Source organism: Fusarium poae, chromosome 2 (assembly GCF_019609905.1).
Source record: "Fusarium poae strain DAOMC 252244 chromosome 2, whole genome shotgun sequence".
Lineage (NCBI taxonomy): Eukaryota > Fungi > Ascomycota > Sordariomycetes > Hypocreales > Nectriaceae > Fusarium > Fusarium poae.
The window spans coordinates 2,558,568-2,585,813 of record NC_058400.1 but is presented as its reverse complement, the minus strand read 5'-3'; the positions used below and the strand labels follow the sequence as shown (position 1 = coordinate 2,585,813).

The window sequence follows — 27,246 nt, the reverse complement described above, 5'->3', positions numbered from 1 at the left end:
CGGATCATGATTTCCATGCCAGAAAAGTACTGTTTCGGTGCACCAAGGATTGAAGTCATGGTGTCCTCCTCACTCTTGCTCAGCGCTTTGGAAATGGCAGAGGTGATCAAGCCGTCTTCCGCAACCAAAGCTTCAGCAAGTTCCATGATCTCTCGACAAAACTCTGTCATAACAGCGTTCTGGATGTACCGAGACCATCCATCGATATTCCTACATGCGGTAGACACAAACCGCCATTGTTCGTTCCACCACCGCAAGACTTTGGCAGCAGACATAGGTTCAAGAGTTTTGACTCGCAAAACTCCAGAGATCGGATCGGTCAATCCGCGAAGAATGTCTCTACTCATGTTGAGAATAGGCCGAATAGGGCCCCAAGGGTAAGGCGGTTTCAGAACTCGTTCCAAGGCCCATACTATAGACGACAGCGTTTGGTCAGGGTGAAGCTGGGACATCTGCTCAAAAGCGCCACTCTGGGATAACTCTCCAGTCCAACTTTTGAGCAATTCAGAAGCTGCTTCAGCGAGCGCCGGTTCTCCGTGAGTCGATAGCGCTATAGTTCCCTGAAACGCCATACGGTCATTGAAAAGAGTATTCAAGTCCGTGGCATCTAATTCTGATACTCGGCCGAGGAGATTTCCAAGGATATCCACCGTTTCATGTAGGGACTTGTTGAAGTTCTTGCTCGAGTCACTCAATTGATCGTTGCCCTTCAGAGCTCTGACCTGCTCAACGCCAACTAGTGGCTCCAAGGACAAAATGATGTCTTTAGCGAGGTCGATCTGCTCACTTGATACATCGAACATCTCAACAACACCTTGCCAGAAAACCTTGGAGTCCCTGATTACGGCTGACTGAAGCTGCTTGCCATCGAGACATGCTGAGTACTCCTCTGCAAATATCTTCATATCTAGTTTCATAGCAGTTTGCATGGCCTTCCTGGCCGCGTTTGCGACTTGGAAGGTCTGCCAACCCTCCCGTTCTTGCCCAGGTGCACGCAGGTTTCGGAGAATGAGGTCTTTGTACTTCATAGGTAGGTTAAAAGCGCAACAAGCATACAGGTGAGTGGTACCGGCGCCGATTTTGGTCTCATGGTCAACAAATGTAGACATAGTGAGCTGCAATGCATCGAACCCAGCTCGAACGCAGGCCGCACGGCCTGGCTCTCCTATAGTCTGATCCTTGGCAAGCGTCTCTAGTAAAGTGTGCATAAAGCCATCACAAGCGTCATATCTATGATCGCGTTGGATAGACTGTAGCCATGGATTAACCCAAGAGGTAGGGAACGGTGCGTCGGATGCGCCACTGTCAAAGCCAGTCCAGCAGTTGTCAAGTGATTGACGGAGTAGGTTCTTGTAGACTCGGCTTTTCAAGACTAGATCAGGGATAACGGTAGGCCGAGCATCGCCAATGACGTCCCAAAAGGCCCTGGGCGCTTTCTTAAAGAAATTTGTCAAGACAATGATGTTGCTAACCAAGACGCTTTCTGCCGGACAATCTTGAATATGACGAAAGAGAAGGTCGTATATACTTAAACTGCCGGGCTTGAGCTCTAGGTTTCGTAGGCGTTGAAGGATGACATCTGCACTCAGAGTCCTCATTATTTCTGTGAAGCTTTGCCAGAATTGCTCAATGTCTGGCCATGACTCCGGAGCGAGCGAATCTCTTCTGCTGATATCGTCGATGGCTCTTGAGAGGCCACCACTAACAGCCCAGTCGAATTGGTCGAGCTTCATGGAGTTGCTGTCGAGATTCTGATAGTTATTTATTGCCCATATGCGTCGGTCTTGGTTCCTGAGATCGAAAATGAAGTATGTCATTCCCGGCAGGGGCTCCTTGGTTCCAAGTTTGAGACCACTCTTCCCTTGGAGACGCTGGAAAACAAATTGAAACGTAGTTCGTCGCTCTGGATCCTCCATGTAAGGCATGCAGCACAACGCCTCATAAACAGCAATGTGGACTTCTGACAAATGATCACCAAGTTGTGACTTCTTGAAGGTAGAACAGGTTGCTATGATATTCTCGATAGATTTCTTGGCCCATTGCAGACTCAGGTCAATCCGCGTGATATCTTTACCTTCAAGCATGGACTTGATTTCGGCGGCAACATCTTCACTCCACCGATCCTGGAACTGTTGCAGATGAGGTCGGCGGTTCATGTGCCAGTTGTAAACACAGTCAGCGCAGTGTTTTAGGCAGGTGTTGAGCCGGTCTCCAAGCTGCTTCCCCCATTTTCCTTGGCTGTCTAAATCAAATCCAAAGATCAAGCAGTTCCAGTATGTAATTTCCAGGCGTACTCGTCCTTGTTCGATTCGTTTCGTCTTTTCCTCTTCCGAGATTGCCGATTCAGGGTCATGTTGGATCCTGTAATTCTCGTTGTCGTCGTCGTTGATACGAGGGCACAGCAGATGGCATTCATCGTCAATTGCTTGGATTTTCTCGTACCACTGAGTGAGTTCTTCGTGAAGATTCATTGTGAAGTTTCGAATTTAGTGACGCATTTGCGCATCTCTCGGGATCGTGTCGGGAACAAGGTCTCAGGGTTTCGATGGAATACCAGTAGGGTAATGGGTTTCGTAGGTGCGATGCGACACAGACTATGCGAGAAAAGGTTTTTAGGTCGACTCTGGATTCTGGCTTATGGGCGGTGCCGTGGATTTGATGGTAGTGGGAATGGTTGTTAAATAGTTGGGAATGAAAATCTACGTCGGCATTGAACGGTGGTTGTTGCTAGGGGGGCAGTTCCAATTTTGAAATCGAACAACCCGTTGGAAGGTTACTTAGTACCTAGCCGATGGCGTTGAGAAACAAAGGAGTGATGAACTGGAGAGAAATGAGCCAGTGTAATTGAATGGAAACTGCAATGCCCTCCCTGCCAATACCTTTGTTAGCCGGCAAATAATGAGGTTGCAATATGTGATGAAAGAAAATGAATGGGACTGAAAAACAGTAGCACAGTCGAAGCTTAGGTCGAGTTGAGCGCAAATGGAGACCTACTTCCTTGGTCCCAGTTTCCAAGCTTCGACGCGCTTGGCTTGCCGCGTCTCTGCAGGGGGTTTAATGAATGGGGTGGGGTGTCTTGGTCGCTGAGCAGCCACTTAGATAGGTGCTAATGGGGGCCCGTTGCCGGGTTGTCCGAGTCTGGGTATTGGATCCCTTCTCTCTCCTTGCCCTCACGTCTTTGTTGGGCACATTTAAAAAGTCGGGCAACTACCTACACGGAGAAGTTTTGCATAAAGTGTATGGAGAAGGTTGTTTAAGAAAAATTAATGAAAAAAGACGAAAGATATGTAACACAGGCTCGTTATACGCATCTGCGTCATGCAGTTAATCACTATCCTCTACCTTTGACTGCTTCTTTGATCCTCCTTTGCCTCCATACTGCCGTTTGCCTGTTCTTTCCATGAGCTCATCAAGCGGACATCCCGATTTATTCCATTCCTCACTTCCCTCGCTTGTGTTTGCTCTGCAGCGGATGCAGCTTCGCCCATGTTGAACAAACAGCTTGTGTAGCCCATACTTCAAATGGTCAGGTATGCGAACTTCCAAGTGGCTAAACGTTTGATCCCGGGTGGCTTTCGGTGGTATCCATTTTAGCCATCCGCTAATGCGGTGCACATGGGTATCAACTGCGAAGCTAGGCTGTTGCAGACAGAAGAGAATAACGCAAGATGCTGTCTTGACACCAATGCCGGGGAACTTGGTGAGGGTCTGCATAGCTTCATCGGGGGCCATCCCGTGTATATGGTCCAAGGAAAGAACCTCCTGGTCTGTCTTCAAAATCTCCAGGTCTTTTTGACCCTGTGTCTTACCATCTGCCCCAGTGATTCCCAATGCTTTACCTCCGCTCTTCTCTTCCAAGAAAGCCTCTCGTCGCTTTATATTCTCTTCATATACCAGCTCCAAGATTGCTTTGATATCTTTGCCTTTGACCTGAGCTAGGCCGCCGGTTTTGATAGACTCAACAATGGTGGGCAGGGGAGCAATTCTGACTTTGTTCCAGTCCACACTGCCCTTTCCGATGCCTTTGTCGACAGTTCCGAATGTGCTCACCAGTCCACGAAATGCTGCGCTGGAATTGCGATTGGACGTGTTTGCGCTCAGGCGGGTTCTAATCAAAGCGTCTAGGACAGATGGAACTTCTCCGCAGCCTGAGACTTCAAGAGATGGCGCTGGTATCATCTCGGGAGCATTTGCCTCTCCGTGGATCTTGGCCAGTCGACAATAGACTTCTTCACAATCTTCTTCCGATGGAGCTTCCCACTCAGGAAAAGGTGTGATACCGGGAGTAAGCCCATATGGGTTTTCCTTTGTCTTCTTAACCGTTTTACGGACTGGTGCTTCCATCGCCACATTGGCGTCTTCGTCCTCATCTTTGATTTCCTTCTTAATAGAAGAAGACTTACGCGACTTCTTGGCCTGTGGTTTCGTGCTGGACTCCTCATCCGACTCAAAATATGAGGATTTGGTGGCTGTGTGCCGCGGTCGCATTGACCGCCGAGTTACAGGCTTTGTTTCCTGTGGCGAAGGTGGATTCAGAACTTCGGAGGAAGCATCTTCTGCCTTGATACCCTTGACTGGCTCCGGTGACTCCCTTGGAGGAGTAGGAATTTTCCGGGCATTCTTATGAGTAGCACGAGTAGGTCCGAGATTGTGTGGAAGTTCTTCTGGAGGCTCGTCCTTGACCTGGCTTTCGGCATTCTTCTGCTTCTTCGCTGGAGTGGCATTTTGGCTTTCGACTCCACGCTTACGCAATGTCCGGGCAGCCATGGTTAATTTTGCTGACTGGGTATAGATATTTAAATGTTGATAGACTTGGTGTGGTGTATATTGACTGTAAGGAGTATTCGATAGTACGAAAAGCCTGGCGGTATATGGCAGACTTCTTATCATCACCAAGAACCAAGCGAATTCCGTGTAATCAATAACATAAGGTCGCTCGTTCTGCTATATAGTGCAATTTCAACACCTTTGTAGTTGGTTTTACAATCATGATCAATGACCTCAACAGTTGAAACAGGGATCGCTGGTGTTGTGTCCACTCTGTAGGTCACTAGTACCTAGGTACTAAGGTAGCCACTCCGCCACGTTGCCCTGACTAACTTCATTAGGTACCAAGGTAGAGGTCGTGTTAGAGTACCAATCCGTGTAAGCCATTTTACCCTGTACCAGATCGCATCAAGTGTTAGAATCACCAGTAACTAGGTAGGTAGACAATCTTTGATTATTCCTGAAATAATGGTAGGAGCCCCATATTGACCCATGCTGAGGTATTTTGACACTTATAGTTAGTTATCTTGTAGTGATGACTGCCATTGACAAAATAAAAAGAAACAAAAACCAAACGGAACCGGAACCAAATGACGCATGGACGGTCGCGATCTAAATTAGTGGCTGCATGAACTATTTCCTCCTTGCATCAACTTGATGATGATGTCGCTCTATGGCGGCAGCTTATTCATTTCTATATTCAGTAAAAAGATGATACAGGACAACGCCACGCGCGAAGTAGCCCGGGCAACAGCTTCACAATAAATTGACAGGAAAACTCTTTCGAGGAAAAAGTGAATGTTTACAAAGTCTGAAGCAAACACGCCAGCAGGATGGTGACGTCGAATGTTGACCTTCACCCATTATGCCAAAGCTCATCACGGCTTTGAGTAGATGATAGATGCTACACAAATGCATATCATAACGAAACTTCAGCATAATAAGCATTCAATAACTGATATCCACACCTACAGCGGGGTTTTACGAATCGCGGGGCCTGCGTTGCAGTGCCAGCGAGTGCTACAGACGTTTACCTCTGCATGGAGTAAACCACTGTCTAGTACTCAGCTGTGATACTGGAAGCGAACCAATAGTCCATGTTGAGGATCGTAAGAAGGAGGGATCCGTCTTGGAACAAAGAGGTTGCTTGTTGTTTCCCTCGTATGAGTCGAAAGAGTCAAGTCCAGAGATCCTATACCTGTACATCGCAATACCTAAGAACTATGCACAGGACTAGACTTCTTCAGCCGAAAATGAAGAGTATCAGAGCATCCGTGGAAAAGTATTTCGTTGTCTGCACTTATGGACGGTGTTTGCATGCTACTACATCGTAATTATTGCAACATAAACCTCACGTTTAAGCCGCAGTGTTTGACTTATAGTCTTATGACAATTTCAAGCAATCTGAGTAAGAACAGTCCATGGTCCATACCGCACGAGCCATATAGTTAGAGGTATCAATAATAAGCTACTCTTGGTGGGGGGGAGAGCTTTTGTATACCTGCATGCACGTAGAGTTCACTTCTCTCAACCTCTTTCTCCGACCTCACTTCACCACCTTGCCCCTGCACCAACATATTTTCTTTTGAGGCTTCGCCAGAAATTTGCTGCTCTCAATATCACCCACTGAAGGTACGAAGCCACGAGATCTGTCCCTAGCTACAATCACACGCGGCTCACACAATAACACAGACATTCTTTGCTCTACCTTGGGTTAGCTTACCTCGCACAACATGGTGGTTACACATATTGACCTCGAACAGCGAGAAGTGATGGAGGAGGTGATATTTTTGACCGACAAACCCACAGGGTTTCCAGAACGGAGGAGGCGTTTATCTTCATGCACGCTCGATGGCGATGAAGCTGACGAAGTCGTTGAGACTGCCGAAGCCGTTGATTACGAGGAGATCATTGATCTCACTGCAGATCTCACAGGCCTGCCAATTTCTCGTCAAGGCGAGCTTCATTTGGAGAAAATACAACTGCTCAGTGCTACAGTACAAAAAGGGTCATTTATCCGGGTCAGAAAATCTCTCTTTGGTAAATACCATATCAAGTTTGTTCTGGTCAAAGCAGTAATCCGATGTCTGTCCACAAACACGATCAAAATCCGCGGCGTTCCCTTCATCAAGGCCAGCGAAGGATACTCAAAACCATGCAACATGATGGCGAATGAAGTTTGTATGCTCATTCACCTAGATGAAGCAAAACATCAGGAATTCGTGGACATCAACCTCTCCGATGTTCTCCAATCGCACCATCTTATCACCACAAACGCCGAATTTCCCGAATTCAACTCTCATTACCCAGAAGAAAGGGACCACCCAAACAACTGCTACACACATCTGATCTGCCGCTAGAAGCTGGAGGTTTGCTTTGTCGGACAAGGGAGCCGCAAGAGGCAGGTCGAAGAGGCATTCATCCGCATACATTCGAGTGAAGCGGACACACAGTTCAAGGCTTCCGATGAAACGCTGCGGAAGCGATGGCGAGGCAAAACGAATAAAGGAGGGTCTTGGATCCCATCCAACGTGGCCATCGGTGTAGAGTCCGACACTGAAGATAACCAGACTCGACTCGACGGACAACGATACACAATGTTCGACTCATGCTCCGGCGCAGGGGGGGTATCGCGAGGCGCCCTCATGGCTGGATTTAAGATCCAGTATGCTATTGACAAAGCATCGGAAGTATGGGATACCTATGAGACCAACTTCCCTGATACTGAATTATTCCGAATGCCCCTTGACGAGTTCATTTCGGAGCCTAATGTTGGCCAGAAGAGAGTAGATGTTCTGCATTTTTCTCCACCATGCCAATTTTTTTCTCCAGCACACACCCATGCATCTATACATGACGAAGACAACATTGCCGCGCTCTTTGGGTGCAATGAATTGCTACAGAAGCTGCGGCCGCGCATTGTTACAGTAGAGCAGACGTTTGGTCTTACCCATGACCGCCACGGAGATTATTTCAACGGCCTCCTTCATGACTTCACGCAGTGGAACTACTCATTTCGCTGGAAAGTGGTAAAGCTCTGTACCTGGGGTGCAGCGCAAGATCGGAAGAGACTGATCATAATTGCCTCTGCACCTGGGGAAAGATTGCCACCATTACCAATGCCGACACATGGAGAAGAACCTGGTTTGCTGCCATACAACACCATCGGCAAAGCTCTTAGGGGAGTTCGACTCGGAGACGATCTTCATAATCCTGATAGGGTCCAACACTTTAACCCCCCACGTGCCCCATACAACTCTGAACGCCTTGCGGGAACGATCACCACTAGAGGAGGCGACGTTTACTATCCGGATGGGTCCAGAAAGCTGACTCTACGGGAGTTTGCAAGCCTTCAAGGGTTCCCTAGGTGGCACTTGTTCTTAGGGAATATCACATCCATCAAGCGGCAGATTGGCAATGCCTTCCCGCCAGTCACTGTCCGTGTGCTATACAAGCACATAGAACAGTGGCTCCTAAAAGAAGACGGCATAATGCCCTGTCATGACCGAAGCATCATTGCCATTGAAGAGGACTCCGAGGACGAGTCACCCCGCTCCCCAGAGATGATGGAGCTAGATATCGAGGGCAGAAGCAACTACGACCACTGTGTATCGGAGACAATGGTGATTGATTTGACATAACGACTAGGATACAGACATTGAGGTGGTAGGATGGTTTCTGGATGATTGAGAGACGGAATACCTGTGACGACGCGCAAATGACTTCATTTAGAGAAGAATGGTCGATGAGATGATTGACTTAAGAGCCAAGTACTGTAGCAAACAATGGTTTGCTTTTGTTGAGCGGGATGTAGGGAGTCGACTATACAGATTCGCAGTTGTTATGAATTAAACTCTTGATTGTGCTGGCATATTCTCGTTGACATGGATGGGAATACCTGGAATATGACGACCAATCAACTGGTAATTAGGCCAATAACGTCAATCAATACGCCGTACCTGAATTACACTCTGTTAGATGCTTGAGGTTACTCTTGTGACGAGTGAAGACGCCCCTTTGCATCGAAGTAGGGTGGGCCTAGTTTGTGTAGGTATTTTATGTGACCGCTGTTCTTCGGCTTCTCAGCCACGAATTTTACAATGCAAAGACTAAATACCTATAGGTAGGTATGTAATACTCTCATAGTATGTGTCCGAGAGCACCTCAGTTTACATGGCACCCCTTTGTTAGGTGCAGGTGACTCTTTGATAGTGAATCACTGTCGAATCGTGGAACGCGGCTACAACACATCACCTTAAATCCCGTACGCCGCCTTCTCTTCCCCCTTCTCCCCTCTCTTTTTATCATCAAACAAACTTGGCTCCTGTAGCTTTCAGGGAGTTAGCAACAAAGACCGCGAGCAGTGGCGGCAGTGTTGACGGCTGGCAGCCCGCAACAAACGGCAGGCGCAAACGCTCCTCCACTCCCTCACAGCACGGCTGCTGCCTACCTAAGTTGTTACCTGCCCGCACACTTCTGCCTTCTCAATATATTTCTCTGCGTTTGTCTCCTCCATGGTTCATCTGCAGAATTTGAGAGATTCCTCCCCCAACACTTTGCTGGAGACTGGCATGGTGCTTTATGCGAGTGACAGTTTGAGCTATCTTTTTCAAAAGACCCTCCAGAGCTATCCTTTTCGCTCAATATTTATCGCAAATATTATACCTCTTTTTCGCGATTAACCCAGGTCCACTCAAGCTCTGTGAGGCCCATCCGCCACAGCCTCCTGTGCTCGCCCGTCACACACTGAAAACACGATTGGTGTTCGCACAGTCGCACAGGTACTTCATGATGCCCGCTGCAATAATACCCAGCCATATTGTGCTCCAGAAGGTAAGTGAGAATAACTCCCGATGACCTTGCGTCCAGTACTTTTTCTGATTCCAAATAGCCGCTCCCACCGCTCTGCATTTTATCGGAGTCGACTTACGTGCACCGCCATGAGCAGGGGACACTCATAGAACAGAGAAATGAGTTGGGTATCTTGGTACGCTTCAATGAGCGACGAACACCATTCAAGGCTTGGCCCATTGCCCCTATCCCTGGACTCGCTACCTCCTTCCACACCTCATGGCTAGTTCTCGTGGTGGTTCCGCAGCCATCAGAAGACCTCATATTTCCGAGCCTTGATGACAACTTCCACGTCGATTTCGAGAGCAGAATTCAACTGCCAGATGGAACATACTCTCTGGTCAATTTGCCTGCAACACGTATCGGTAACCCTTACGAAAATGCAGAATATCTGGTCAGCAAGGGAGCTGCAAAGTGTGCGGCCTTCAAGGTGGACGTGTGTAGATCGTGGAAGAACGAGGACGGTGAACAGGTTAGCCTTGATCTGATGTCATCGATACAAACTGCTTCGTCCCTGGACGATTTTGAAAACCTCTCCCTGGACGAGTCGAAACATCAGACAATCACTATCACGTGGGACACCTACTCGAACACATTTGAGGCTGAGCTTTCAGCACTACGTCTACTTACGCAAGGGTGCCAACTGGAAAGTCGCCAGGTCGGACAAAAGTCCAAGGCAGCTTTTGAGATGATCCTTGATCTGAAAGGTTGCGACAAGACCTACTTGGATCTTCATAGTCTATTCCCTCATCTGAAGAATCCCGACGCTTTAGAGCACAGGATCAGGTACACGATTCTCCGAAAGTTTCGTTCCTTCAACAACGACCACCGTGCCGCCTTTATAGGATTGAAGAAAATCCCAAACGGCCTCTACTTTGTCAACGGGTGTCCCGGTGCAGGCAAGACGGAATGGAACATGGTTGTTTCTGCCCTTCTTCAATCAAAGCGACGCCCTGGAGCCAAAAGGAGAAGCCCGATCCTTTTCTTGGTTGATCTAAACAAAACGGTTGATGATGCAGCTGACCGCTATTACAATCTCTGCAAAGAGGCTGGGCTGAAACTGCGGATTGTTCGAATGCATGGTTGGCCATATGAAATCAGAAATAGCTCGAAGCTGAATACCGGCACTCCCGAAGACGATGGCGGCCATGATGCAGACTTTACTAAAAAGTTTCTTGCTACAATGAGCATCAACAAAAGCGTTCACGTAGGACGCAACCCCAATAAGGCGCCGACCTTGGATGAAGCGGCGTGGGAGTACTACGAGAAGCACAAGAACGACGGCTTTCTGGTACTGAACCGAGTCCTGACACGAATGGACACCGGAGAAATACTTGGCAACGATAACTGGAAGACCCTAAGAAGCCAAGTCACGAAATTGTACACGGCAGTCCTTCGACAAACCGATTTCATTGCGACAACGCCCGTTGCGGCGTATGGTGGATTCGCAAAACATTTCAAGCCGGAGATCATTTTTGTTGACGAAGCTCCACATGCACGCGAGCTCACTACGCTGATACCCATTGCTTATTTCGAGCCTCTTGCTTGGGTTTTCACTGGGGATGTTAACCAGACCCGCCCCTTTGTCAAAAGCGGCGATTCACGGGATACCATTAAACAAGGTCTCGAGTACAATCCGTATGCGGAGCAAATGCGACTCAGTCTGATGGCCAGAGCGGCAAAGGTTGGAGCGATCAACAGCTCGCTGTTGATTAACAAGCGGGCATACGGCAACTTGCAAAAGTTGCCATCAACGCTCTTTTATCACGGACGGATGATCTCTGGATATTCAGCAGCGAAGCAGTTCCCAGCAACAGTTGGTTATTTACGTACCTACCTCGAAAGGCTTGGTGGTGGAAGGAAGCTGAAAGAGAACAGAGCCGTCATTGCTCTCACGAAGAGCAAGGAGGAGACACAATGCCGCAGTTTCTGGAATCCCGTCAATCACCAATGGGTCGTAGGAGAGGTTCAAAAGTTGCTTCGAGATCCAGATTTCAGATGTGTCACAGACGTCGAACAGCCGGGGAGAATAATGATACAGACTCCATACAGTGTTGCAATGCGTCAGTACGCTTGTTCGGTCAAGCAGTGGCCCGTCGAGTGGCAGGACAGGGTCGAAGTTTTGACTGTGGACAGGGCCCAGGGGAACCAGGCGGATGTGGTTTTTCTTGACATGGTCCGAACAACCCGACCCGGGTTTATGGATGAACCGCAAAGAATGAATGTGGCCATTACCCGGGCACGACAGGCCGAAGTAATACTAATGCATCCCGAAATGACTTTCAGATTTCGCGCTGGTCTGCGGGTTCCAACCGATTACACTTCAAAAGTATGGAACGACGCAGTACAGGATGACCGTCTGTTTGTGTTATAGGTCTGAGTGAAAAAGGAAGGATATGTTGATGGTCATCGACCTACTCCAGAATGGAGATGGCAGTTGCTGCGATTGTTGAAGCATGCACTTGAGCTAGTTTGGTTGGTTTTCGGATTGGGTGTTTTTGTTTTCGATTCTAGACAGTCAGGAATTCCCAAAGGCATCAGATGTGGAAGCGTTCATGTTTTAGTATCGCCGTATGGCACTCAGTTAAAATGTGAAAACGACAGGAAAACTTGCCCAATTCTTCGTGACATGAAGTTAAAACAAGATACTAGTCCCGCAATTTAGTGTCTTGGAGGCCACCAAGCCACATGTGATCAACGAATGGCAGCAAAAAATATGGCTTGGCAAGCTGTGGGAGCCTTGCAGAGTAGTCTTGAATATGGGTACAGGACCTGAAACATTGGAGTGGAATCGTCAAATGACAATCGACTTGGATGATGAGACTCTAGGAAACAAAAATTATGTTCATGTGTAGAATAAAGACTGGATAACGTTATGAGTTAGTTAGAACATGGGAATTATAGGTAGCTGAGTGGCCGTGCGGGAGCTGGTAGATCGATTCCATTTGTGATTAGAAGCAACTACGTCTCTAAAATCACAGTCACCGTTGTTCATAAATCGCTACACTTGAAGGGTGTAGTTGGTGTTAACCATTGATTGCCTGATCTATTCGCTGTTGCTGAAGTGGAAGTCATCCACCATGGCCCTATCCTGGTTTTAGTTTTAGAATATATTGCTGGCGACAAGAGTCTGACCTAGGTACAGAGTATAATATATATATATCTAAATGTATAACTTGCAGTAAATAAAGCCATAAGCTTAGAAATTTAATAATAATATAATAATATTAATAGTAATAAGAATAATAATACTATAAGGCTTAATATAAATTTAAACCTTATATAAGAATATAAGCTTTAAATAAATAATAAAAAATTCTTTTTTTTTTATAATATAATAATAAAAATAAAAAAATTATTAATATTAATATTTAAAATTAATATAATATATAAATTATTTTAATTAATTATTTATATAATAATAATTAATTATTAATAATTTATATAAATATATTTTATTAAATAAATTTTAATTTTATAAATAATAATCTTAAGGCTTTAATTTATAAAAATAATAATTAATATAATAATAAAAAAAATTAATTATTATATTAATTAATAATAAAAAATAAATTAAAAATCTATATTAATTAACTTTTAATTAAAAAAAGCTTAAAAATATTAAAATTAATAATATATATAATAATAAATTTAATATTATATTAATTTAATTTAATTATTAAATTTTAATCTTTTTATACTTTATTAAATTAGATTATATTAATTAAGTTCTATAGAAAGAAAAATAATTTAATACCTTATATTAGAAACTAGATTAAGAAATTAAACTATTAATATAGAAAGAGGTATTTCTAGAGGTAATATAGTTAGGTAGTTATATGCTCTAGATTATAGACCTAGAGATAATCGTTTACACTGTAAAGATGTTCAGACTATTTGGTGGTCCGTGATGAATGACGATACGTATATATACATAAGTACTACCTACTAGGCAGTCTGCAACTTAAACAGAGGTCAATGTAGCGATATTCAATGTTTCAGCGTACCCCTGCCGTGTCTATCACCATATGTAGTTGGTCTTGTTGATGAAGTAAGCGTCCAATGAATAAAGGTTAATAGGTAACTACCTAGGTAGGTAGTTGTGTTACTCTTGAGTGAGAGGTATTTAAGTACCTCCTATGCATGGTACATGCGGCTTAAGCAGCAACTGCAGCACCACAGTCACCTGTAGATATATACTCGGCTCCTTATCCGTAGCTAGTGTCCTGATTCACTTGATCTTTACAAAGAAAAAACAGGTTCTTTTTATAGCGCTTCTGCAAATTGTCATCTACATAAATGGGTCCTCTAGTTCAGGGACCATCGTCTCCAACGAAGGACATCAGGGGTGAGTGACACTAAGTCGAGATGAGTGTGGCTTAGACTGCGGAGCTTCGGACGGTACGCGGGGACCTAGGTCGCTCTCTTATCCAATCGAATCTCGCTTGTGTGAGCTCTCTCGTTATTGGAAGTTGAAGTCCCTGACGGCGGCCCTGGAAAGGCGCGACAAAAAAGTGATTGTCAGAAGGTGCTTTAGGTAGGTGCGCTGTGCTGACGACCACCCCCGGATTTCTTGGTCGTGTCATGCCGTTGCATCTCACCCGTGCATAGTAGCTCTCATTCTTTCTTTCCTTTGCTCACGATGTCAGTAACAGAAGCTAAAGTGATCATCCCCTGATAATATCTCCATCTTCGATTCTCTCGCTGGACCCTTGAACAACGCACGAGCCTTTGACTGACTCCAGATCGGTTCCTGTCGTGTCTCGCGACTGCGACGGCGGCCTCCCAAGACTCCGGTCTCCAGTACAATACCAGCCGCCCCGCCCCATAACCAAACCATCAAAATACGTCAGAAAAACAATCAACGCCCGAATTGCCGTTCCAAATTCCAGTTTCCATCAGCTCTCGCCAGCTGCTGCTGGCTACTTTCCAACTCGCCACGCAAGTCTTCAAGCCCGGCGGGGTCCAATTCGATGGATATATTGCGACATCCAAGTGTGAGGAAGAGCCATGTGACAGGCCATCTCGAAGCAAGAGGAGTAGTATCCAGGAGGCAGCTGAGTGATGGGGGGATCGCCGGCGTTGTTGTTGGTGTTATCGTCGGCCTTGCGCTTGTAGCGCTCTGTTCCTATCCCTTCATTATCCGTCGAATTAGACGCCGAAAACCAGGCCATTCTCATGAACCAGGCGACGCGAACGACCCTGAGACGGGCGAAGCTCCTACAGCCGTATCTTCGCCAACCGTCGATCACCAACGACGCTTATCGTCCCAGGACTCATTCAAACCCTCTGGAGAGAACACGCGTGGAGGTGTGGACGGATCTGTTAAGGATTTAGATTGGGCCCCCCATGATGCTCTGATACAGCCCAACGGACAAGCTCAAGCATTAAATCAACCTAATACTGGCCACCGACTTGATACCAATTTACCTGCACAAGGCTTCAGCGACGCTCAGCCGGGTTTCGACAACTCGATACCACGTTCGGCGCCATTTAGTCTCGATGGAACATGTCATGAAGAATATATGCCCCAGTCCATTGGCGATGCACACGATGGAACTCTCAATGGAACCAGTGCAGACTACTACAGTCCAGCCGTGCCTTCCGAGGCCTTTGGCATGTTCACAACTGAGGAACCTCGCCCTCAACCCCAACGCTCGTGGTCGCGTGGAAGTTCATTGAAACATAATCTGAAGCAGATGTTCAGTCGAAAGAGCACGCGTGACCAATCCTTCAGTTCACCGACGTCGTTGTCCCTTGCTGAAAGTCCTGAAAACACAAGACCTGCTCCTCACACTACGCAGGACGTGCCTCTTCAGCGGATCACCACAGCTGGAGACCCGACTGAATCTCCCACCGACATCATTGCGCCCGCTATCGACTCATTACCAGTACCTCATCCTGCGCAGGCCCTGGGTTCGCCTATTGTCTTACCATCCACCCTTCCCAAAGACGCCGTGTCAAGTTCTCCAGATTATTCACCAACCACGTTCAACTTCAACGCATCTCAGTCCCCTCCTAGCCACCCCGCTCCCGGTACTGTGAACCCAATGGATATGATGCCTGCTTCAACGGAAAGCGAATTATGGCACAGAACAAACTATCAACTATACGTAGCGCAATCCTCGCCACAGCAACTACACCCATCAATGGATCCTGGGAGAAACGAGGGACCTGTCGATTCACCCTCGCCATTAACACTCGGTCCTAATACTCCCCAGCCTCAGCCTCAACTTCTGCCCGTTATCCAGTCACCTACGCCCACACAGAGCGAAACTACATTTAAGAAGGAAGAGCCCGACGAGAGCCAGGATATCTCCATGTCTGATATTCCATCGAATGACCACTTGAGTCCCTTGCCTGGTAGCAACGTCAGACACCAGAGCTACCCCTCAGATGCATCAACTCCCCAGCCGGGACCTGCATCCACTAACCCTTCATCACTAAACACTCCTGCAACTCAGCTTGATACACCTTCTCCTCATTCTGGTGCATCCTCCGACCATCGTCCGAGCGTATCGCCGGGTAACGGTGCCAGCAATATGTCGCCCAAGAATGGCGTGTACGCGTGTGACGAACCTGGCTGTCACCAGGTCTTTGACCAGGCACACAAGCTCAAGTAAGCCAGTATTCACCAGTGCCAATTGACTTATTGCTAACTGTCTATAGACACCATCAACGCTACCATACAAAGGACCACAAATGTCCTTACCCAAACTGTGGCAAAGGTTTTGGAACCAAAACTCATCTCCAGCGTCATGTCAATGATCGACATGAGAGGAAGAAGAAGTTCCACTGCGCAGTCCCAGGCTGCGACTATTCACGACAGGGTGGGAAGGGATTCCCCCGCAAGGATAATTGGAAGCGACATATGACGAAAATTCACAACATGGACCAAAGATATCTTCCAGACCCCGTGGAAGTTGATCAAGACATGGGAGGCATATAAAGACACGTGTAAGAGGCGAAGGCTGAAGCATTGATTTTGAGCCCTTGTAATATGCGGCCAGTCCCATCTGGCCATCACTCATCTTTTCTCATTTCTTAACAGCGAGCCGGTTTTAACATTCTTTTCGTGTTGGCACATTCGGGTACTAGAAATTTAGGGTTTAACACAAAAAGCGACGTCAACAGACATGCAGGGTTATCGGCGTTTGGTTATGGGAAAGACAAATTCGTCTGACAGGGGACGAGCCAGACGTGTTTGTTCTCGGGTATCTATTAAGTACGACATCGTATACCTGGCTTGATTCAATGAAAAGAGTGCCAAATAGCACGATATTCTCCACCAATGCAGACTCATTAGCTTAGCTCTTTGATGATTTTCCTCACCAGCTTCTTCTGTTCCTCGACGTCTAAGTTCTTCTCGTCCGTCTCTTGTACTGCCCTTCCTACCGCAATAACTGTCTTCACGCTTTCGCTGTCGACCCAAAACTTGCCATTGCGTCCTGTTGCGGTTTCAAACTGAAGACCTGCATTGCCAAGCTCTTCCAACACCACGATACGACCTTCTTGCACGCTCTTGGGCATCATGAGACGTCGGGCCATTCCAAGTGACACGTTATATAGCATACCACCCGTTAAAGGACCTAGGCCCTCAGACTTTCCTGTTGATGCAGACACACATTCTATCTCTGGGTCCATGTGGCGATTAGCGAGAGCGACACGTGCGTACACAAGTGCGCCCGCAGCGAGCTGAGGGCGAGTCTTCTTTGTAGCACCCTCGAAGGAGAGCTGTGGGAGTTGTGCGGGTGCGGTATAGTCGGAAAGAGTAACGAAGAAGAAGTCTGCAGCGCTGCGCTGAATCGTTCCGATGACGAGTTCACCGACACGTGGAGTGTACTGGAATGTGTTAGCATGAAAAAATTGAACAAGGAAATTGAGTACGCACCCTGCCTCGAGCATTCTCTACCCGAATAGCATTCTTTTGTCGGTCGGTTACGAGCTGACCAGCGAGTGTGGGAATGATGTCGTTGGGAGGTACATGTCGCAGACCAGGGCCGAGACGAAGAGGTTTCTTTGGATGCGAAGGAACGAGAGATGGGTCAATGCTATCGCCCGGTAGTACAAATACAGTCTCGGATGACATTCTGTGATATTTCTGTTGTTGAAGTAAGTATTCGTAGCGAACGAGAATCTTACAAGCTTGAAATGTCATGCGACAAGCTTCATTCAACAGCATTGTCGTCAAAAACATTGAGCAGAAGCAGCGTAGTGGGGCACCGATAACGATAAGATGAAATACGTACCGGTTGTCTATCATTGGGTGTCGGAAAAATTGACCGCCAGGAACGTAGGAGATGAAATTGATAGGGCAGTTTGTGCTATCTGAACGGGGCATCACAAGCTCTTTATTTTTGTACCCCAAACTCAGCAGGTCGGTTTTTCTGCTTCCCGCTAGCCGCTCAGAAAAATGTGGGCAATTGAAGATTAGCGGGCAGTTTTTTTCCAGTCTGCGGGAAAAGAAAGAAACCCCCACTACCATCCATCACCAAGTCGCCTTCCAAAACTTGACACTCACCACAACCTTCTTTTTCTCAACTCAGCAAGGACGACGAGTTTTGACCAACCTCCTTCCTATACCCCAATTCAAGAATTCCTCTTCCGACCGACCCTATGAGTGACAACGCTGGCGCTAAGGGCCCCGAGCCTGGTGATCGAGTTGCCATTGGCATCACCTTTGGCAACTCCAACAGTTCTATTGCTTACACCGTTGACGACAAGGCCGAGGTTATTGCCAACGAGGATGGAGGTACGTCTTACAGGAAGAAAGAGGGGGACTTTCTGAAAAGGTCCTCTACGCTTTCCATGGCTTAGTTTGCTAACAAGTCTATCTGATAGATCGACAAATTCCTACTGTTCTCTCCTACGTTGACGGCGACGAGTACTATGGTGGACAAGCTAAGGCTTTCCTTGTTCGAAACCCCGACAACACCATCGCCAACTTCAGGGACTTCCTCGGACAAGAGTATGCGCTGCATTTCCACCTCACATTGACCTCTGTGACCAACATACTAACTAGAAGCTCTCAGATTCAAGTCTATCGATCCTACCCACTCTCACGCCTCTGCTCATCCTCAGGACGTTTCTGGTTCCGTTGCTTTCGCTGTGAAAGATAAGGTCGAGGAGGATGCTTCCAGCATTCCCGTCTCTGAGATCACTACCCGATACCTGCGACGACTTGTCGGTTCCGCTTCCGACTACCTTGGCAAGAAGGTTACCTCTGCCGTTGTCACTGTCCCCACAAACTTTTCTGAGAAGCAGCGAGAGGCCCTGATCAAGTCCGCCAACGAGGCTGGTCTCGAGATTCTCCAGCTCATCTCCGATCCGGTTGCCGCCGTTCTGGCTTACGATGCTCGTCCTGAGGCCAAGATTGAGGACAAGATCGTTGTTGTCGCTGACCTTGGTGGCACCCGATCTGATGTTGCTGTTATCGCTTCGCGAGGTGGTCTCTACACCATCCTGGCCACTGCTCACGACTACGAATTCGCTGGTGTTCACCTGGATAACGCCCTCATGGAGCACTTCGCCAAGGAGTTCCAGAAGAAGCACAGCATCGACCCCCGAAACAACGCCCGCAGTCTCGCCAAGCTCCGACTCGAGTCTGAGGCTACCAAGCGAGCTCTCAGCTTGGGTGCCAACGCTCAGTTCAGCGTTGAGAGCCTGGCTGAAGGCTTTGACTTCTCTGTTACTATCAACAGAACAAGATACGAGATGGTAGCCCGCAAGGTCTTTGAGGGCTTCAACCGACTTATCGAGGGTGTTGTCAAGAAGGCTGGCCTTGACGTTCTCGATATCGACGAGGTTATCCTGTCTGGCGGTACTTCTCACACCCCCCGCATTGCCAACAATCTTCGCACTATCTTCCCTGAGACCACCGAGATCCAGGCTCCCGCCACCAGTGTCTCTGCTGTCAACCCCTCCGAGCTCCTAGCTCGCGGCGCTGCTCTCCAAGCCTCTCTTATCCAGGAGTACGAGGCTTCTGACATCGAGCAGTCTACCCACCCTGCTGTCACCACCGTTAAGCATATCTCCAACGCCATTGGTGTTATCACTGTCGGCACCGACGGCGAGGATGTCTTCACCCCTATCGTTGCCCCCGAGACCGCCGTTCCCGCTCGACGCACCGTTCACATCCCTTCTCCCAAGGATGGTGGTGATGTGCTTATCAAGATTGCTGAGGGTAACACTCACATCAAGGTGACCAAGCCTGAGCCCAAAGTCAAGGAGGAGGCCAAGGATGAAGATGACTCTGAATTCGACGATTCCGATGAGGAGGATGAGGAGACCCGCGAGAAGATTTGGAAGATTGGCAACACACTTGCTGAAGCCGCTGTTAAGGATGTCAAGGCTGGTGGCAAGGTCGAGGTCACAATTAACGTTCTTGCCGACCTAGGTGTCACTGTCACAACCCGTGAAGTTGGTGGCAAGGGTGGTGTGCGAGGAAACATCTAAGAGTCTGGAATTAATAGATTCAAAAGCAAAGACTTGATTCAAAAGCCGCAATGATTTTTATGAGTAGGCATTTAAGGTGGATGGATATCCAAAAGCATGGGTTTATTGGTAGATTCTAGAAGACACTATAGAGGGTCGTCAGGATGAATTAAATGAAACTTTTCAAAGATATAAGATAATGGCTTTGATTAATTATTTGTGTTGATTAGCTCGCATGCGATTGCTTCAAGATAGCGAGCGACCCGTGTTTCCCTAGCTTCTGGCCATTCGAATGATATTTTACATGACCTGATCACCCGGTAGCCGCCACGCAACCAGATCATTCCGCATATCATCCTCCTTGACCTCGCGAGCCCCTTTATAATTGGCTTCCCGCATGGGATCACTGTCGAGCGTCATGGTGGACGTCATACTCGCCATACTGCGTGCATGGTCAAGATGACGCTCGTGAATGCGAACTCCCTTGCGTCGGTTGGACGGTGTGACTGTGACGGTAGAAAAGCTTTTGTCGCTTGAATTACTTGGTGTACGCCTATGTGAGGAGCCATTTGGACCGTTGTTAGACCGGTGGCGTGACGGTGATCGATGGTTATGGCCGTGAATATGAGGATGGAGGAGATTGTGAGTTATGCGACGGACGTCACGGGTTCGAACGGTACCGCGGTGGCCAATATCGTCGTCGTCGTCATCCCCATCCGTGACGGGCGAGGCATTGTGTGGCTTCGTTTTCCAGCCGTTGCCGCCATTAAAGATGTCGTCGATGACTTCCTCTGCGGAATGCTCCTCGGGTTGACGGCACCATGAAGCAGTGAGGACACTCCGGTAGAGGTCCTGAAGCTCGGCAGCGTCGCGTGGTTTTGATAAGTTAGGTACTGCAGCAGCTATGGCTGATTGAACTGTTAGCCGTGGCATGCATGGGGTATGACTGGTTTCACCTACGTCCAGCTTCGTCTTCTATCGCCTCGCCCATGATGCCGCCAATACCACCAAACACAGGGGCTGTCTTGAGAGGCGGCGCTACATAACTGCGTTCACCATCGACTTGAACCATGAGAATGCTGATTTTCAAGGTACTGTTGACTTTACTTTCTTGCATGAGATATCTCCTCACAATGCCATCTTCAACAACGTCTGAATCACGGCGAGGTCGTGATGTCCCGGTGCCATGTGGGTTGACACCAAAACTACCGCTACGCATGCGACCAGGCGACGCGACATCCTTGACAAAGGCCTCGCTCTCTTCGACGTATTCACTAAGATTGAGGCGAACGACACCGAGCGTGACTTTTTCGGCTATACCAAACTCCTGAACAACCTCAAATTCCATAGGACACTCGGCAAGGTGGTTGTTGCGGTCTATTGATATGCGAATGCCGGGGACCGCAGTAACAAAGCTGTAGTCGACCCTGTGGTTGGCGATTGGACACTTCTGAGTGCGACCGCGGTGTTCCGCGGTCATGGAATGGGAAAGGTGCCATTTGACGAATGATTGACCGGAAACGAGTGGTACGTTATTGAGGTCGTATATCTGACAAATATGAGTCGATGTTCCCTGGCCAAATTACAGGTTGTGGACGGGAAAACTTTACCTTGAGATGAAGGTCGAATTTTGGCTATAGAATTCAATTGGTATAACGGTGAGTGATGGCGGGAGGGGAATGCTAACCTTTCGCGCCTTGCCGACTTCAGGTTTGAGAAAGCCCATGTCAGTAGAGTTTCGAGATATTCTCTTGTTCAAGACTCCAACTTGATCGAGATGCAGATGACTGAATGAGTGGTTGCGTTGATAAGGAGCTCGCTTGAGCCTTGTGTGACGACACCAGGTCTTTCGTCAGGACTTTCGTATGTTGTAGTAATATCACCCAAGCTATAATATAGAGGCCACAAGATTGGATCGGGGATATCTTTGGTCATATAACTATGCAGTAAAACTCTAATCTTTTTGGGGTTGCAGCTTACTTAAAGAGACCATTCGTCTTCTGCTGCTCACGCTTTGACTCTGGCGAAGACTTCGGCCTTGGTTTGACAAACGGTTCCAACTCTAGTGGACGCCGCCAGTGGCTGGCCCGAGAATGCGATCCCCTATCGTGCTGTCTGGTGGGCCGTCACTCGTAGTTTGCAATCTGAACTCTGAAGTGTGGAGGGTACGGTATGGGAAATGCAATGATAGGTAGGCAGCTAGTGGTAACAAGAGTATTGCAAATTGTCCGACTTAATTACAGGTAAAGGTATGATGGAGATACCGTCACATGTAATTCTGTAGGTACTAAGGTTGGCAGTGGTTTGGATCACATCCCATGACAGAGGGAAAGATGGATAGCCCCTGTGGTCATGACGCCACAGATGACATGGCTTCTGGAGCTGCATAGCCACACGGGGCTTATGGGTTTTTGGGTTTCGTCTCCCTTGATTTTGAGGAGAAACCAGATCCATTCACATGCAGGTCATTTATGCAAGTTGAACCCGACTTGACGGACAGCCACTGATGCACATGTTTCATGTAGAAAGGGAAGCCTGAGTCGAGTTTCGGGAGATCGATCAATGTCTTGTCTTGGAGTGTCGTAATACATATCTTGAACTGCTCTTAATACCGCTCGTAGCACAGACGTGGCAGGACATGATAGCATTACCATATCATTCTCTTTGCTGTGATAGAAAATTGGCTCTCTGCATATTATGTCTTGGATCCCGTTGAATCTACCAACTAGCTCAATGTGACGATTCAACAACTAGGAACCCATGTTCTTGAGCTGAAGTGGTAAGCGAGGCTAATTACCTGAAACGAATAGACCAGGGTTAAGACGATGGAAGCACGATTGAGAAAAGAGACAATGCTTGAGAATTCGAAGAACCAAAAGTCTATTAGCTCGAAGTGAGGAATCTATGACACAGCGGATAATCCTGCAAGTACGGATTCCTGGCCTGTTTATCTCATGATAACACACATGCTATAACCAGGCATTAGGAAATTCCCCAACCACGTGTGAATCCTTGGGCGGTAACGGTTCCTGGTTTAGACTGAGAGGGATCTCTCTCCTCACGGGAAAAGAGATGACAAAAGAGAAAACTGCCTGCCATGTATGCTCTTTTCGCTCTGTAGTCTAGTTCTAAGCGCACATTGCCCGATTTGTCTCTCGATCCCCTGCCAGGGACTGCAAGTGCCATCGCTTCCAGTAAATGGTTTTTCCGAGAGAAAAAAGCAATGTGATACTTGAAGTATGATACTTTGTTGGTGATGTTCCAAGCATCGGTCATTTCTCATCGGTCACTTTTGAGAGTTCCGCAATAGTACATGACACTGGAATGGGGGGAATGAACGTATTAAGGAGCCGTTCCTGCAGAAAAGGGGATGATCGTTGTTGAACTTTGAACATTTCTTTGTCTGTATTATTTGCGATGTGTAACTACTCTTATGTACGAGTTGCTTTCTTTAATCCACAATATGAGCCTTGGACTCTGCTAATCGGCAATTCAGGTCGAGTTCCGGTGCCAACATCACGCTTGGATTGTACGAAAGTGGTGCCCCAGCTATGAAAGATCCCAGAAACCATGCTCGCCCAAAGTTGTTGACCCCCCAGAGTTTTGGTATGCTTTGTTCCTGATTGAAGTCGTCTCAGAATATCTAGTCAAGACATAACTGACCAGCTTACAGGGGCCACAAGCTGTGCTCCAAATGCCAACCTCCTGGACAGCTGGCTGAAGCTGTGAGAAGGCATTATAGTGTTATTGGTTGACGAGTTGAAATACTGCCATAAAAGCTTTTATTTTTTCGACATTTATCTGCGGTTACAAAGGCTTCTTGTTTTATGAAATGGTCGTGAAAAGTTGATCTTCGCAAATCAACATCAAGGAGAGGGACACGGCGCAACGGATGTTATAGATAGATACCCTTATCAGAGGCGTTTTCATCTTTTCTAAGATATTGCATCATTAGTTAGTGATTTTTGATACCATTTGTTGTCTCTCAACATTTAGCTCCATTGATCGCCTGTCGTCAACCAGATAGCTACTTAGGCTAGAATGTAATATAAACCCGACCAAGACTAAAGACTCGTGTTTTAAACAAAAACCTGCTGGATGTCTAATTTGTATAGAGCTATTACGAAATATGGACTCGGATGCTTCCAGGACAGCTATGATTTTTAGCGTCTGGGTTGGAGATCCATCATTGTCAAGTAACATGATAGCTTATCGATAAAGCTTTATTTTTGCGCCCACCCTGCGCGTCAAAGTCAGTTGACATCAGATCCAATCTCAAAGCTCACAACTTTGAATTCTTGTTATCGACCTTCTTTCACCATGGCTCCGGGATCATCTACCGGAGCCCAATCTGGGACAGATAGCAGAAAGCGAAAGGCCGACACTCCAGCGGCAAATGGTCGCGGCGACAACTTTGCGCAGAGGCGCCAAATGGTCTACGCAGCACGCAGTATTCCTGCACTACCTGCCGACACTGCGCTCAAAGATGGTGAACTCGATCTTCAGGCCTTCGTGGCTGCTCACGAATTCGAAATACGCGCTCTAGAACAAAGTATGGCAACGTCCAAGGCCATAGGTAGCAGTCGTGCCTTTCAGAAAGTTCCCCGGGGCTTACGCCGTCGCACGGCGAGCCACAACCCCAAGCGGGTGCCTCGTCGACTGAGGAAGCGCGCAGTAAAAGAGATGAAGGATGACAACACCCCGGTAGTGGAAGCGAGACGGAGAAAGCCCAGGACAACAAGAGCGAGGATACGAGCCGAGACAGCACGAAAGTTAGGGATCTTGGCGATGAGGAAGCGCAAGGCTAGTCTGGTGAAGGCCAAAAGGGACGGTGACATAGACATGGAAAAATCATTGGCTGTTGTAGGACGGGCACCGAGACCAAAGATCCGGCGAAACGAACTCAACGAACCTCCGAAACCCAAGGCCAAGTTCTACAAGCGACAAATGAACAAGACCTGGTTACCGACTCACTCATGGCATGCGAAAAGGGCAAGAATGACCAATCCATTGGAACCTCTATGGCGGTTCGCCATACCATTGACGCCGAATGAAAAGATTCATCGGCCAACCCATCGAGCACAAGGTGACAGAGGAGCAGTCATCTGGGAGACGAGCTATATGAGCACGATTGGCTTGTTCGGCAATCGTGCTGGAATCGAACGCGTTTTAAAACGAATAGGTGTTGTCCAGGATTCATGTTGGAATAACAAGGGAGCTAAATGGAGGCTTGGAAGTAGGACGTGGACCGGGGTTTTGAGTAGGGCCATGAATGGAGGACAGCCAAATCACGATGATCGACAAGTTATTGGACCATGCACTATATTATGGAATCCCGAGTTATCCACAGCCGAACCAAACCAAGAACCCAAGAAGCAACAGAGACAAGTGTTCTTAAGGATACACCCATCGGCCTTTCTTGAACTTTTTAACGAACTATTGTCATTAACAAGACAGGAAACCCCTCGACTTTATATTGAGGACCTCCGATTTGAAATAGGTAGTATCGATCTGTCCGGTCCGGGTTCAACAGAATCCCTTTTGGCCGTGTTGCATCCCTATATCCAGAAAGACGAGACCGAGAATAAACACGCAGAGATGTTTAAAGGACTGGCAGGGCTAACCAATGCGGCTACCCTACCTGTAGGTACCGTACTGAGTTTGTCAGTGCAGGATCCTCGCTTTCATTATCCCCCGAAGCGCATTGAGGTCCCTGAGGATAACGATGCACAATTGCGATTGCTCGAAAAGATTGCGGCCTGGCCAGCAGAGGAGGGTTTAAAGCCATATGCCATTTTTGATCGAGACGTTCGCCATCGCGCGTCTCTTCTTCCGTCACAGAAACAAGTCGATAGACGGAAAAGGAAAAAGATGCCTGGCACACCTCTAAAACCAATACAAACCGACCCTCCCATCCCTATCACTCTCCTCACCTCACGTACGGGCACCGGTACCCAAACACAAGGCACATGGACCTTACTTGCCCCTTGGAAGTGTATACAGCATATCTGGTACTGCTTAGTGCATTACCCCCTTTCTTCAGGGGGCAACCCGCGCTTTGCAGGTCTGGACGAGATTCGTCAGGTCGCCTTCGAACGAGGTCAGCCTTGGTTTCCAGGAGATTTCCCCGGGACCAAGGCAGGTGCTGATTGGGAGCTTGAAGAGCGGCGCAAAAGGAAGGCGGCTTGGGAGAGGCGGCCAAAGAGTAAGAGAACAGTCTGGGAATCTCTCGATCTGGGTGGAGGGAGGAAAGGTGAGGTTGGAGACGGCTTCGCTAGCGATTTTGAGATGCTGTTTGGTCCTGCGGGTGCACCGAAAAGCGAAGAGAGTCACGGACAAGATGCCATGGATGTTGATAACGACGAGTCAGCGGAGTCAACACAAGCACTTGAGCAGCAAAAAGAGCCGCGCATGTACCAACTCCGTCAGATTTCCAAAGATGCTTTCTCCCAAGCCGTTAGATCTCCTACACCACCTTCAGTACCCACAAACGCCCTTCTAGGTGTCCGCATATCTCTTGTCTCTCGGGGCACAGTCACACCCTGTGCTCGCATCTACCGCCTCCCCTCCCGGCCGGTACCAGCACCTCAATCCTCTGAAACCGAAGTACCAGCCACCATCCCTCCTGAATCATTATCATCTTCTTCTCTCCCACATGATCTTCGTTCACAGTGGCTTTCCCAGGCACCTTCCTCTACTACAAGCAAGGGAAAGCCGTCAAGGACTTCAGGCCCTCACGACTTGGAATCTTTGAAGCGTCAACTTGCTGCTGAACTCCTCGCCAGACCTTCACCTCTCCCATCCCTGGCAGCCAACAAGTCTGATATGAACGGACATCCCCTCGTACCAAATGCCGAGGACCTGATTGGCTTTGTGACTACTGGATCTTTCAGTCTCAGTGAAGGGCATGGCATGGCCATTGGCTCTGTTGCCGTTCAAAATGTCCTAGAAGATGTTAAAAAGGATGCGAGGGAAGGAAGGTATTGCATCGTGCGCAACGCGGGTGAAAGCATTGGATGGCTTGCGAAATGGGAAGTCGTTTGAACGGAACATATTAAGTGCAGGTCAAAATCCCTGCAATCAGAGTTTATTGGTATGAGATCATTGGAAGCATGTGTACAACTACAAAGGTCCGAACCTGATCTGCAGGTACTATTTAGTGCATGTTCGCTTACTGCGCCCTTCGACGCCACG

General features: G+C 47.8%; 9 protein-coding genes across 9 annotated transcripts; 6 read left to right on the top strand and 3 right to left on the bottom strand.

The window, feature by feature from the left end:
• Positions 1-3,324: 3,324 nt before the first annotated feature.
• Positions 3,325-4,767, bottom strand: FPOAC1_004773 (uncharacterized protein; the record flags this gene model as incomplete). Its single annotated transcript, XM_044849312.1, has 1 exon — positions 3,325-4,767. One exon carries the CDS (start codon positions 4,765-4,767, stop codon positions 3,325-3,327), a length of 1,443 nt encoding a protein of 480 aa, XP_044708022.1.
• Positions 4,768-4,995: 228 nt separating this feature from the next.
• Positions 4,996-8,408, top strand: FPOAC1_004772 (uncharacterized protein; the record flags this gene model as incomplete). The annotated part of the gene is made up of 6 exons (XM_044849311.1): positions 4,996-5,042; positions 5,109-5,116; positions 6,368-6,399; positions 6,460-6,480; positions 6,531-6,944; positions 7,128-8,408. 6 exons carry the CDS (start codon positions 4,996-4,998, stop codon positions 8,406-8,408), a joined length of 1,803 nt encoding a protein of 600 aa, XP_044708021.1.
• A 1,150-nt stretch (positions 8,409-9,558) lies between these two features.
• On the top strand, positions 9,559-11,992 carry FPOAC1_004771 (uncharacterized protein; the record flags this gene model as incomplete). Its single annotated transcript, XM_044849310.1, has 2 exons — positions 9,559-9,600; positions 9,659-11,992. 2 exons carry the CDS (start codon positions 9,559-9,561, stop codon positions 11,990-11,992), a joined length of 2,376 nt encoding a protein of 791 aa, XP_044708020.1.
• A 1,925-nt stretch (positions 11,993-13,917) lies between these two features.
• Positions 13,918-16,567, top strand: FPOAC1_004770 (uncharacterized protein; the record flags this gene model as incomplete). Its single annotated transcript, XM_044849309.1, has 3 exons — positions 13,918-13,966; positions 14,806-16,237; positions 16,288-16,567. 3 exons carry the CDS (start codon positions 13,918-13,920, stop codon positions 16,565-16,567), a joined length of 1,761 nt encoding a protein of 586 aa, XP_044708019.1.
• A 353-nt stretch (positions 16,568-16,920) lies between these two features.
• FPOAC1_004769 (uncharacterized protein) lies at positions 16,921-17,707 on the bottom strand (the record flags this gene model as incomplete). Its single annotated transcript, XM_044849308.1, has 2 exons — positions 16,921-17,460; positions 17,510-17,707. 2 exons carry the CDS (start codon positions 17,705-17,707, stop codon positions 16,921-16,923), a joined length of 738 nt encoding a protein of 245 aa, XP_044708018.1.
• Positions 17,708-18,234: 527 nt separating this feature from the next.
• Positions 18,235-20,073, top strand: FPOAC1_004768 (uncharacterized protein; the record flags this gene model as incomplete). The annotated part of the gene is made up of 3 exons (XM_044849307.1): positions 18,235-18,370; positions 18,460-18,586; positions 18,651-20,073. 3 exons carry the CDS (start codon positions 18,235-18,237, stop codon positions 20,071-20,073), a joined length of 1,686 nt encoding a protein of 561 aa, XP_044708017.1.
• Positions 20,074-20,352: 279 nt separating this feature from the next.
• Positions 20,353-21,778, bottom strand: FPOAC1_004767 (uncharacterized protein; the record flags this gene model as incomplete). The annotated part of the gene is made up of 4 exons (XM_044849306.1): positions 20,353-20,960; positions 21,013-21,601; positions 21,663-21,686; positions 21,740-21,778. 4 exons carry the CDS (start codon positions 21,776-21,778, stop codon positions 20,353-20,355), a joined length of 1,260 nt encoding a protein of 419 aa, XP_044708016.1.
• A 1,691-nt stretch (positions 21,779-23,469) lies between these two features.
• On the top strand, positions 23,470-23,807 carry FPOAC1_004766 (uncharacterized protein; the record flags this gene model as incomplete). The annotated part of the gene is made up of 3 exons (XM_044849305.1): positions 23,470-23,487; positions 23,549-23,658; positions 23,726-23,807. 3 exons carry the CDS (start codon positions 23,470-23,472, stop codon positions 23,805-23,807), a joined length of 210 nt encoding a protein of 69 aa, XP_044708015.1.
• A 565-nt stretch (positions 23,808-24,372) lies between these two features.
• Positions 24,373-27,096, top strand: FPOAC1_004765 (uncharacterized protein; the record flags this gene model as incomplete). Its single annotated transcript, XM_044849304.1, has 1 exon — positions 24,373-27,096. The coding sequence occupies one exon, from the start codon at positions 24,373-24,375 to the stop codon at positions 27,094-27,096; it is 2,724 nt and encodes a 907-aa protein (XP_044708014.1).
• Between the last annotated feature and the right edge of the window lie 150 nt (positions 27,097-27,246).